Here is a 13,688-nt window from a genome sequence, read left to right on the forward strand (position 1 = left end):
AATATCTTTGAAATAGCAGTATAATGGCAATAGGGGAATTGAAAGGATAAGAGGGATCCCATTTTTAAGGGACAGAGTGGCACAGTGGCGCAGTGGATAGCACCGCAGCCTCACAGCTCCAGCGACCCGGGTTCAGTTCTGGGTACTGCCTGTGTGGAGTTTGCAAGTTCTCCCTGTGTCTGCGTGGGTTTCCACCGGGTGTTCCAGTTTCCTCCCACCTCCAAAGACTTGCAAGTTGATAGGTAAATTGGCCATTGTAAATTGCCCCTGGTGCAGGTAGGTGGTAGGAGAATGGTGGGGATGAGGTAGAGAATATGGGGTTAATGTAGGATTAGTATAAATGGGTGGTTGATGGTCGGCACAGACTCGGTGGGCCGAAGGGCCTGTTTCAGTGCTGTATCTCTAAATAAATAAATAAATTTGCAAGGAGAAGAAAAAGTGGATCTGGAGTGAAACTTCCAAGATACACTAGATGTCAGTGATTGTGACTGAACAAATGCAGACAAGTTAAAGGAAAGAAAAGCATTGACTGGGTTGGGGAGGCAAGTGAGGTAATAGAGGAGAAAGAGAAATACTTTCTATTCAAAAAACTTTTCCTTAGACCCTCTCCTAAAATTAATTTGTCAGAGGCTCTGAAAAAGGGTCCCAGATGAAACAATTTCCTTTTTCAAGAATAAAAGCAAAATACTGTGCATGCTGGAAATCTCAAATAAAAACAGAAAGTTCTGGAAATACTCAGCAGGTCTGGCAGCATCTGCGGAGAAGCTGTTCTGATGAAAGGTCATCGACCTGAAATGGTTACTCTGTTTCTCTCTCCGCAGATACTGCGAGACCTGCTGAGTATTTCCAGCACTTTATGTTTTTATTCCTCTTTCAAAAACTCTGACCTAAACGCCCAACTAGACAATACTGAAAGGTTAATATTCATCATTGCTCAAGATGTGTATGTGAGTATACTTAGGCATGTTTAATCACATTACCTGTTCGAACCCATACAGTGTGGTTTTATATTTATAAGTACAAAGAAATATTACGTCCCACAAGTTTGTCCCCTATATGTGATGCACTTTCTTACCCATGGCACATTGAGCACTTTGTCAGATTAATGCAGAATGCATGCATGATACAGAAGAATACAACAACAATGCAGGTCAGTATGAAGAGCCAGAAACATGGTGAACTTAACAGGCTGATTTTATTTTTAATTAAAAAAAAAACTGCCTTTTCAGCCTGTTTCTATAGGATCAGTGCATTTGGGAGTGCAATGGATATGAACAAACAAGCTGAATACCTCACCAGAACCGCTAAATTCCTCATCAAACACCTGTAAAATTTTAAAGTCAGAGCACTTCAATAGGACAGGAGATTGATATCAGCTTCTAATCAGAAATAAAAGCAGTAATGGGAAAGCCAATTAACAGATAAGAAAGATGTGAAGTGATATTTACTTACAGGCTCACCCGATCTACCATCTTGTCCAGGGTGACCAGGCGGACCATGTGGTCCTGGGGAGCCGACAATGCTTGCATTCATCACTTCGGATTGAGCTGGGATACCTGGCGGTCCTGGCAATCCTGGAGGGCCTGGTGGCCCAGGGAGACCCTAGAATACAGACAGGCACACCATTAAACTTGTGGTATGGTAGAGCAATGGTTATGTTACTTGACTAATAATTCAGAGAATGCAAGTTCATAATCCCAAAATGGCAGTCTGAGAATTTGAATTCAGTTTTAAAAAATCTGAAAATAAAAAAAACTGGTATCACAAAGCTGTTGAATTAAAATCCTAACTGGTTCATTAACCTGTCAGGAAACCTGCTGTCCTTACCCAGTCTGGCCCATATGCGACTCGAGGCCCACACCAACGTGGCTGTCTCATAACTGCCCTTTGAATTGGCCTAGCAAGCCACTCAATTGTATGAAACCACAACCAGCCGTTGAACAAAGAAGCTCATCACTACTTTCTCAGGGCAACTAGGATGGGCAATAAATGCTGGCCTTGCCAGTGACACCAACATCCAGAGAATGAAAACAAAATAAGGTTATTTACCCCAGCTGCTAACTTCAGGGATGAGAAGCGATTGCGCATTTAATGAATGAGCGAACATATAATAAAGCTACAGAAAGGGAGAGCAGATTAAGGAATACAGAAGTTTTTCATGTTATAATGTTTAATGGCTTTTAAAAAATACTTTACAAATTATATATTTTCCAATAACATGATCAAATTTACTCATTGAATTACCTATTATGTTTTTTGATGTCATCATTAAAGTTTTTACTTCAAATCCTTGGCCTGTCTCAGAGGTATAGGCTTTAAAAGGAAGATTTTAATTAAACAGTTTGTAAGACTTCAATCACCTCAGTGCACTCGAAACACCTAATTTAAAGAATTTCTTAGCATGCACTAACAAGAGTTAAAGGGTTGAATTGTATTCTGTTGGAGATTGAATTCTCAAAGCAAGTGCTGGCATTTATTTAATATACTCACATTTTTGCTTTTCTGTTATGAACTCCTCACTTAGAACCCCCGCTGTCATGGGTTCTTTGTTGATGGTTAGAAAATAAATCAAAGAGATTGTTTATTGAGAATAGATTTTTTAGCCAATCACCTATTTTTTTGGCTGTATATATTCAATTAAAAAATTCTCCTCCACACCTTATTTGAGGCTTCAGGAATTTTTAAAATACTAAGAACTTGGAAACTCTGTAAACAATGAATATTTTGGGTATTTAATAAAGTAATATAATTAGCTTCTGAAAGGCTATATAAGTCAGCAGGAAAATAAAATTTATCCTTTAATGCTTTCAGGCAGGAATGTAAAGACAGGAACTGGCTGATAATGTGAAAAAATGATTTGCAGATGAAAAGCTGCAGGTGGGAATGCAATGGGGGTTTGGGGCCTACTTGTTCAAACTGGGCTCAAGGCTATTTGTGTTCCATTCTTTTGGCTTTCCACCAGCAACCACCACCCCACCCCCCAGAACAAACTCTGCAAGGTTGCTGGACCCCGCTGCCATCTATTACTCCCAAATGCCAGCAACCCCCATTAATGCCACACTTTGGTCCCAAATATTCAAAAACCCCTCCTAAACATGCCTCCTGAATCCCAGGAATGTGCTCTGCAGCCTTCCTTCTCATGACCCCAACTATTCCCATAAATTTCAGGCAGTAATCCTAAAGCTCCCAGATCCATGGACCTAACTCCTTAATGGCCCCAGATCACAACCCTTTTCCCAGTGTTCTATATAACTTCCTATTCAGTGTTCCTGGAGATCCTGGCTCTCCCCACCCTTCCAAATACTGATTTAATAAGAGAAACTGTGAGCACTGAGCCTCGCTAGATGCTAGAATAGGTCAGAAATGGTACAATAGCACACTAACTCTGATTCTCAACTTGCACTCGCCACTACTGCGGCTGTGGAACATGGCAAATATCCTCTGTATATTGTCAGAGTGAGACACTCACTCGAATTATCTCCATGTCATTGTCACTATCATCGAAACCAGAACCTTCTGCATCGAGGATATTCTGCAAGATGAGAAAAGAGAAAAATAATACAATCAAAGGAAAAAGCTGACATCTGGATATGGCCAATACTTTTACAATCTACAGTTTTTAACTGGCATTTGACATGATTTGCTTCATTGTTCTATCCAGTTTAACTTGTTGATATTTATATGGTTTTCATCAGGAAGCATTTCACAGTGTCGTCTGTGACTCATGCTAATGCAGGTTGAAAATTCCATTTGCTTAACAGGTGGTGACATCTTGTTCCTTTCTGAAGCTTCTCCACCTGGCTCTACCTTCCACCAGCTGCTCCCTCCCCAATCCCCAATGTGGCTCTGATCAAACTCACCTTGGTATCACTCCCTACTCCTTCTTTGAGCACCTCACCATGTTCCACTCTTCTCTTCTCCCCTTTAAAATCCTCTTTTTCTACTGCACCCCCTAAACCCAAGCCTGAGTTTCTCACCGAGATATCCTCACTGCTTTCCTTTCTCATCCACTGCAATGAGTGGCTCTTGACCTTCAGTGAAACTCACACCTTGCCCTCTCTCCTCTGATTTCACTGTCCTCCTGTCTTTCCTTAAAATCTCCCTCCATATAAACTCTTCTACGCACGTTCATGGTCACATCCTTTACATTGCCATCTCCCGTGACCTTTTTATTCCCATCATCTCAATCACAGACAAGGCCATCCCTCACCACGCACATCCTTCCAATCCCAACTCCTTCTGCATCTGTCCCTGGAATAGACTCTCCCCAAGTCATTTACAACTGTACTTTCAAACTTTAAACTGGCTAGACTATATCACCCTCCATTTCCCTTCATGCTTCTGCAGTTGTTAATCTGCTCAACTATTCACTTACCTTCATTTTTGATACCCTTGTTCTTAGTAAAGCCTTTATTCTCTCCTACCATGGTCATTTCATCCAGTAATGTCCCTAACTGCATGTCTCCAAGTCCAGGGGCAATGACTTGAGCATATTGGGTTCGTAACTGTTTTGGCTATCCATTGCCAGATCTAGCTGGACCACATCAAACACTATCAGATCCTGCTATCCTGTGTCAAAACTATTCATGACTCCAGGATCATCTTAGAGTGCAAAAATAACCTCTTGGCTTCTTTATTTTACTACTAATTGTCTCCTTAAACCCCTCTTCCCTGTCGTCTCCACCCTCACCTCCAACAAAAGGTGCAAGGAGCTCATAGACTTCTTTGTCACCAAGATCATTCTGTTCCCTCTATCGCTTCCCTATCTTCCTCTTGCCCACCAAGACAAACCTCCCCAAGGCTCCCCCTGCCCTAGACCTGAACCCAACACTTTATCTAATTTCTCTCCATATTTCCCTCAAGGAATTCTCTGATCGAACGTTGCCCATGAAAATCCATCTTCTTGCTCTCTTGACCCTATTCCCATTACACTAGTGACCACTCAACCCCCCTCCCTACAAATCACAAATGGTTCTGTCTCCTTCAGGTACTGTCCCAATCTCTTTCAAAACTGCTGTCATCAGTCCCTCCTCAAAAAACGTTCTCAATCTCACAGTTCTTATAAGTCATTGCCCATCTCCAATCTCTCTTTCCTTCAAAGTACTTGCACATATTGTTGCTTCCATCTTTCCCGCAACTTCCTGTTTGAATCTCTCCAACTATTTTTCTGCCCTTATAACAGCATTGAAACAAGCCTAATAAAAGTCACAAATTAATTCCTCTGTAACTTTGTTTGTGGTGCATAATCTTTCCTCACATACTTGCGACCTTTGACATGTTGACCACACTATCTTTCGACAATGTCTTTTCTCTGTTGGCCAGCTCAGCAGAATTGCTTGTTTGGTTCCATTCATTCCGATCCAATTATATCCAAAACATCTCCAGCAATGGCTTCTCTTCCCACCCTTGCTCTCCCACTTTCCATGTGATCAAATGGAACCCTTTTCATCTAAAATAAAAACAAAATACTGCGGATGCTGGAAATCTGAAATAAAAACAGAGAGTGCTGGAAATACTCAGCATGTTTGGCAGCATCTGTGGAGAGAGTAACAGAGTTAACGTTTCAGGTCAGTGACATTTCATCAGATTCCGAAGGTCATCCATCTGAAACGTTAACTCTGTTTCTCTCTCCACAGATGCTGTCAGACCTGCTGAGTATTTCCAGCACTTTGTTTTTTTATCTCAAATACACACATTTGAGCTCTCAACCACATCAATGCAATTAAACAAAGAATGAACTCACATTTATATACCATTGTATTACGTCCTCAGGGCATCCAAAATGTATTTATAATTAGTGGACTATCACTTAAAGCACAAGGTACAGCAAACAAATGGTGTTGGTTGAGGGAGGAATGTTGGCTGGGTCTCCAGGAAAACTCCTTGCTCTTCTTCCAAGAATACCCTGGGATCTTTTACAACCCTTTGAATCCTTGGTTTAACATCTCGCCTGAAAGATAGCATTTCCGACAGTGCAGTACTCAATTCCTCAGGACTGCATGGGACTGCCAACCTAGCTCAAGTCTGTAACTAGGGCTTGAAACCATGAAGTGAGAGTGTCACCAACTGAGCCCAATTGACACCGAAAAGTACCAATAATTTAATTTTCTTTTGGACAGAGGAGTCTTTTACTGTAGCTTCCATATGTGCACCATTAATATTTATTAGTAAATTCACAAAAGCAAACACTATGCAGTAGGAGGAAAAAATTGGCCACAAAATCAAGGCCCAAATCGTTCATTAAATGAGTATTGATCTTTACTTACAAGCCTGTGTTGTTGGCCAGGTGGACCAGGTGGACCAGGAGGACCTGGCGAACCGCGAAGCCCAGGATCACCCTAAGGGGAGAGCAAGATAGTAATCTATCACAACACAAAATACAGTAGTAGCTCAGAAATCAAGGTTACACAACTCTACAAGACGGATAGCTGCCCAACAGTTCACTACTAGTACAGTACCTTTCCACCTGGAATCCTTACTGCATTTAATTTCTCATGCACGTAAAACATTTCTCTGAACTACTGTGTGGTAAGGAAACCTGCTGCTCAGACTGTAACTGCATTTAATTAGGATTAAAGTATGTTTTTGCCTCTTTGGTGAAATAGCATTCATTGCAAATTTAAGTCCGTTTGCTCTGCACAGTATTATTTGTTTGAGTAACCTTTTAACTGAAGCAGAATATTTAATATGATGGTTGATGGAGGTGGCATTTGAGGACAAACAGATTCCTCAGAAGAGAGGTGAGATACCTTTCCCCACAGGAGGTGAAAAATCACATTGTAAGTGTGGAGCATTGTAAGGAAAGGATTAGTCAGACTATCCTGGAGTTTGCTGATGTTACATTGCTATTGATTTCTTTTTACATTGTAGTAGAATTTGTCTTTAATCTTTGCTTATTTAAAGCACCATTGGGCTATTGAACCAAAGCTGACCTTAAAGCAATGGGCAGTTTAGTCACTTACATAGAATGTAAAGCATAGAAACAGGCCATTTGGCCCAACAAGTTAATGCTGGTGTTTATGCTTCACACAAGCCTCTTCCCACCCACTTCACTCTAACCCTATTGGCACAACATTCTATTCCTTTCTCTCTCATGTGTTTATCTAGCTTCCCCTTAAATACATCTGTGCTATTTGCCTCAACTTCAGTAAACCTAATTAAAGGACATGCCAGTGAAGACCGATTCATATACTTCACTTTATTAAGTGCAGGAAAAACAAGTAGACCTGCAAAAGGAAAACATCTGAGTGCATGTCATTCTTTTTAATTGTGTTTCTGTAGAAGCAGGAGATTAGAATGGAATGACGCTGAATCAAAGACAGACTTAAAACTAAAGATTTAACTTAGTGGGATAGCAATTCCATGCAACAAGAATGTTCCGATGAAGGGTCACTGACCCGAAACGTTAACTCTGCTTCTCTTTCCACAGATGCTGCCAGACCTGCTGAGTGGTTCCAGCATTTCTTGTTTTTATTTCAGATTTCCAGCATCCGCAGTATTTTGCTTTTATGAAACTATCAATATGATAAAGTACTGGTCTATGGAAAAAAAGAACTGGTTAAAACTAAAGCTATTGATAAGAGATGAGTCAATTACATTATCCTTATGTGGAGCTGTATTTTAATAGTTACAGAATTAGGAATGCAGAAACGTGGATTGTCACGTGCAAGGAGTAAGAGACATGAATTAAAAACAGGAGTTCATAATAAGTAATAAGAACAGAAAATGCTGGAAATACTCAGCAGGTCTGGCAGCATCTGTCATGAGAGAAACAGAGTTTACGGGCGGAGTCTTCTCACCTTAGTCACTGCTGGAACGGCAGGACCATTTTCGGGTCGGGACCCTGACTCACTGATTTGTGCGACTTACCGTTGCTCTTTCCCAGAGCAAACTACTCCCGCTTCCAGGTTTTTTGACCAATCAAGGAGGGCGGGTGGGATAATGCACCTAAAGCAACAATGAACGATCTCGGCAGGACTCCCAGTGACAGCAGCGATTGCAGGAAACAATCCAGTGTGAAGGAGCAAAGACCTGTAGCACGGATTGAAGATATGGAAAGGCTGCAGCCCCGGATCACGGACTCATCCCTGGAGGTAATGATTCAGGCAGTGAGGGCACGGAGAGAAGTCCCCTTCCCTGAGGATGGCAGGAGGAGGCCAGCCAGCCTCACCAAGCAGGCATGGCTGCAAGTTGCTGAGGATGTCAGTAGCCGAAATCTAGTTCCCAGGATCTGGATTCAGTGCCGGAAAAGGTTTAATGACCTCATGAGGTCCAGTAAGGTGAGATTCCTGCAACTGTCAGCTGACAGCCATCAGCCTCTGACCTCCCTAGCATTTTCCCGCACAGCACTCCTCTGACTGACATACCTTGGCACCACACACATTCCTTTCTCTCCAGTCTCCTCCTCAAATTTCCATCTCAACAGGCATCACTCACACTTACCCTCAACCTATTGCTCTTTTGGTCCCATTCCTCAAAGGAACCCTCCTCAAATGTCTACCCTCCATCCTCAGCAATTCGTTAACTCCTCACTCTCGGCCTTTTCTCATTGCAGGAGAAGAGAGCCCACAAATCCAGGGAGAGGCACAGAACCGGGGGTGGAACTGCAGCCATAGCTACCCTGACTGTGATGGAGGAGGAAGCCTGAAGATCAGCAGGTTAGCACCAATACAGGCTGTTGCTGATGGAGAGATGGGAGTGGCCTAGAGATCTGGTGACTGCTACTTGGCACTTAACTGTTACTCATGTTGAATCGATGTCGTCAATATATTAAATCTCATGATCTGCACTATGCTAAATTGGAACCCTATTTCACCTACTTTCAGCACTAACTCATGTCTTTCATTTCGCAGGTCCTGGTGGAAGAGGTGAGGGATGAACCTGAGGAATCCTCAGAGGAGGACCAGCACTCTGAAGATACACCATCACATGGCTCCTACTCACGTTCCACCAGCACCTCGATTGGTCCAGCTTCTCAGAAAGATAGGGCGGCAGATGGTGAGGAGCATATCGCATGTGAACAGGAGCTGGTGTTGGAGACAGGGACAACAGTGGAGAGTCCCCATCAGAGGGTGCAGGATACTTCACGCACTGCTCAGCTGGGCACTGATGATGAACATCGAGAGTCATCCACTAAATGGTTACTTGTGGAGAAGCATCTGTCAGAATTTCCAGAGGCAGTGCGCACCATGGCACAGAAAATGGAGGAGTCCATCTTTAACATGAGTTCCATGAAGTCCTGGGGATTTTCTGGAGTTCTTGCAGTGCGGAGTTATGGGCTGAGAATGGAGGAGTCCGTTTAGGTCATGTGCACTGCCACGGCTCAGGGTTTTGAACGTATGAGCTCCTCCATTGACAGAGTGGCCAACCTCATGGAGAGTCATATGCAGCAGCGCCCTGAGTGGATGCAGGAACAGCGCACTGACATGCACAGAATGCATGCTACATTCTGTAGCATTGACCTGTCAGTAGTGCTGATGGTGCAAAGATGCATGGAGTGGACGCCAGTTGTACCCCGTCTGGTGGTTCCCATCTAGCAATTTAGATTTTTTTAGATTTAGAGATACAGCACTGAAACAGGCCCTTCAGCCCACCGAGTCTGTGCCGACCATTAAACACCCTTTAATACTAATCCTACACTAATCCCATATTCTTACCACATCCTCACTTGTCCCTATATTCCCCTACCACCTACCTATACTAGTGGCAATTTATAATGGCCAATTTACCTATCAACCTGCAAGTCTTTTGGCTGTGGGAGGAAACCGGAGCACCCGGAGGAAACCCACGCAGACACAGGGAGAACTTGCAAACTCCACACAGACAGTACCCAGAATTGAACCCGGGTCGCTGGAGCTGTGAGGCTGCGGTGCAACCTAGAGCACCATCAAAGGACTGAGTCACTGATGAGGGTGAGGGTGTCAATCCTCATGGGGCACCTTCATTATCATTGGCCTCCTTCGCCCCTCTGACTGAGGGACCATCTATGCAGCAGGACCCTGTGACGGAGGCTGCCCCTGCATTGATGCCAGTGCAGCAGCCTCTGGAGTTGCCCCCACTGGCACTTCCACAACGAGGATGGCGCCATGGGCATCTCAGCCACAAACAGACACACGCGAGCAGGCTGCCTCACCTCATCCGAGACCACAAAGGCAGCACTGCATAGAAGTGGCCGAGACCAAAGGCCACCATGTTGTTCATTGCACTGAGTAGCTCACTTGATTCACTTTCATTTGTGCTTGTGTATATTGTTAATTTTTAAATACATTGGAGATGTTATGCCATGATCCCATGTGAGACATGTGAGCTTCCATTCTTTGATAGAAAAACTGCAAAAGAGGGAAGAAGTGGTGAAGGGAAGCAATGGTCTTTGAACAGGGACACTGAGACTGCAGGAGAGATGTGTGCAATGCATTTTCAATAAGAATGGAACTATTCAAAATTGTGTGTTTTATGGATGTGTTCTCACAATCAGAGTAAAGTGAGTACCAGAGCGTGCAGGGATCTGCCTGGATCAGATGTGTCCTGGCATTCATTCCATCCTGAACCACCTGCAACAGGACATAAATAGGCTAGCAGATATTCTCAATTGCTGTAAATGTAAAACTGTAATTGACATGACAATTGTGGAAAGGAAGGGTTGGGAAGGAACTCATGACAGTATTGAAGGAAACTGATCTCCCTTGCAATGTTTGTATTTTTTGGTGCTGTTTGGAAACTGTCTGGCAATGTAATTTTTACAGATGTTTATGAATAAAGTATATTTTGGAAAAAAATAAATAAATAAATAGGCTAGCAGAATGGGCAGACAAGTGACAAATGGACTTTAATACAGACAAGTGCATTTTGGCAGAAGGAATAGGCAAAGGCAATAGACACTTAATGGCACAGTTCTAAAGAGTGTGCAGGAACAGAGGGACCTCAGGGTGCATGTGCATCTTTGAAGGTGGCAGGGCATATTGAGAGAGTGGTTAGCAAAACATATGGGAACCTGGGCTTTAGAAATAGAGGCATAAAGCAGGGAAGTTATGCTGACTCTTTATAAAGCTCTGGTTAGGCCCCAAGTGGAGTATTTCATCCAGTTCTGGTCACCACACTTTAGGAAGGATGTGAGGGGCCTTGAGAGGGTGCAGAGGAGATTTACCAGAATGATTCCAGAGATGAGGGATTTTAGTTATAAGGTTAGGTTGGAGAAGTTGCGATTATCTTCCTTAGAGCAAAGGAGATTTGATAGTGGTGTACAAGATTATGACAGGCATAGATAAGTTAGACAATGGTACAAGGGCTAGGGTATACAGAGTGAAGGTTTTGGGCATGAAATGCAGGGGGGAATGTGAGGAAGAGCTTTTTTATGCAGCGGGACCAGTGATAGAGGCGAATCACACTACCCTTTCTACCTGCGAGTCGCCATGTGTTTTAAATTGTATGTCCTGCCCTGCTTTCACAAATAGGCCATCAGTGACCTGCGAGATGCAGTGGTGTGCTGCCGCTCGAGAGATTGAACGAGCCAGAGGCAAAGAAGTTCAAGGCCACAGTGACTTTCATGGCTACTGGCAAGGCATGGTGACCAGTGCTGCGAGGTCTTAGGTCTTCCTCAACGAGGGCACAAATCCCAGATACCATATGTCTACATAGGTACAGTCTCCCATGGCACTGATTCTCTGACATGTCCAGGTAGCTTCTTCTTTGGCAGTGCACTCGATGCTGAGGGTATGGTCTTCATTGCCTTCCTGCCCCTTGTTCCTCTCCTCTGCCCTCCTTATGCCCAGGGCTCTGCATCTACCCCTGAGGATGTTGATCCTCATCGCTACTCATCCCTATCTCTGAGTACCTTAATCCCATGACCAGCTGTTGCCTTGCTTGCAGTCAGCTACACTCACAATGTTTACTGTAACCCCACCCCCATGGCCCCACGATCCCCGGAGGGGCACAACTCCCTCAACTAACTGAGTGTGCACAGACCACTCGCTCCACTAATTCTGCTCACACGATGGCAACTGTGTACCAATGGTTGAACATCCCTCTTTGTCGTGCACCCTTTTATGAGCCCATCTCATTGAATGGCACGGCTATGACTGCCTCCCTGCCGTGTTCCCACCACCTTCTACTTAACCTGTTCCAGATCCAGCGTGGATCCTGTGACTTCCTTCAAAATTTGCAGACTAGCCCTTAATGAGCTGACAACAAGCTCATTAACAGGCTTAACTGGTCATTGCTTAGAATCGGGCGGGTTGCCAGGTTCCTCCTTCCACCCTTGTCACAAAAATGGCTGACCGTCGGAACAGTGTTGGGAAGCCAGCACGATATCCGGTATCAGGAAATTATCCACCCGCTTGCCTCAGTTCCTGCCCCATTTGGCCACCAAAATCTTGCCCCATGTCAGTAAATTAGGTTTCTGGGACTGAGTCAGTTGAGTAGAACTGGCCTTTGGGATCAGTTTACCAACCCACAAGGTCAATAGGAAGTGACAGGGCTACAACAGTAAGGCCTGAACCTCTGATCTGTGTTTGCTTTTCGTGAAGCTCTGTGTCAGGCTTTGTTGAATTTAACCTAAATTTACAAAAATAATTAAAATATTGACTAAGTTATAAAATGGTTACAAAAACAAAGTTAAATTAATAATAAAAGGATGGAGACAAAGAAAACTGTTGAAATGAATGCCTCAAATTATATTTATAACAGGTTTAATGTTACAATAGCAAACTCCTCCAATCATTACAAGAGCTTTATTATTGTCAGGTCCTAGCTTGTGAGCAGAAAATTTTAATAATTGTTCAGAACAGGCACACCAGTTCCCTAATATGTGTGTAACAACAGAAGGCCAGTGAGGAGGTTTGCCCACTGGATGGTTTGATCAAAGCACTTCATAGTCATTGTTACTCCGATTTTAAAAATTTTTTTCTTCCTTCCAAGATTAAAATACACCATCTTACACACACTTCCTCTACTCTGCATCCTCACAGTTGTATTATTGTCATGTTATTGGAGAAATAATCCAGGCAACAGAATTCAAATCCCACTCTAGCAGCTTCAAAATTTGAATTCACTTTCAATTTGCTGGTATCAGGAGCAGCCATGACCCTATTGTGAAAACCCACTGGTTCCTTAAGGGCAGGAATGCTGCTGCACTTACCCAGTCTGGCCTATGTGACTCCAGTCTCACATCAATGTTGTTGACTCTTAAATGACCTCTGAAGTGGCTGAGCCAGCCACTCACTTGTGGTCAAATTACAGTACCTATGAACCTTGGTCCGTCACTGAATCTGCTCAATGAAAAGAACCTCTGGACATACCTTCTCTCCCCTGAGGCCTTGGTCGCCTTGCGTTCCTTTAAATCCCTGAGATCCTTGTTTACCCTGAATTTAAATTTTAAAAACATGTATTTAAAAAAACATAAACATTTATTTACTTTATATTCATAAACAAAATGACTGAAGAGGAACTTAAAAAGGCTATCAATTACTGACAACAAAAATTGAAAATGCTCATTATAATGAAGTATATACACATTACCCCACAGTACTGGGAGAATTACAGACATCAGTCTTTTAGGTGTCAAATTTCAATAAATCCACAAAGACAGTCACCATATCTGCTATAATCCTCACTCTTACAATGAGTAAGTCAGGGAATGCGGTGATTTTTCTGCCTGTGGGCCTAAGCCTATGGTTCTTCATGTGATAGATGTT

General features: G+C 43.2%; 1 protein-coding gene across 2 annotated transcripts in view; it reads right to left on the reverse strand.

Annotated features, from left to right (window-relative positions):
* The window catches only part of LOC137370090 (collagen alpha-1(XV) chain-like), a 304,386-nt gene that overhangs the window by 104,887 nt on the left and 185,811 nt on the right, over positions 1-13,688 (reverse strand). For both annotated transcript variants that reach the window (XM_068032221.1, XM_068032220.1), the window contains exons 11-14: positions 13,293-13,355; positions 6,267-6,338; positions 3,470-3,532; positions 1,453-1,602 (exon numbers count right to left, since the gene is read on the reverse strand). In XM_068032221.1, coding sequence (XP_067888322.1) covers positions 1,453-1,602; positions 3,470-3,532; positions 6,267-6,338; positions 13,293-13,355 — 348 coding nt within the window. The remainder of the gene's footprint in view (positions 1-1,452; positions 1,603-3,469; positions 3,533-6,266; positions 6,339-13,292; positions 13,356-13,688) is intronic.

Source organism: Heterodontus francisci, chromosome 5, assembly GCF_036365525.1.
Source record: "Heterodontus francisci isolate sHetFra1 chromosome 5, sHetFra1.hap1, whole genome shotgun sequence".
NCBI lineage: Eukaryota > Metazoa > Chordata > Chondrichthyes > Heterodontiformes > Heterodontidae > Heterodontus > Heterodontus francisci.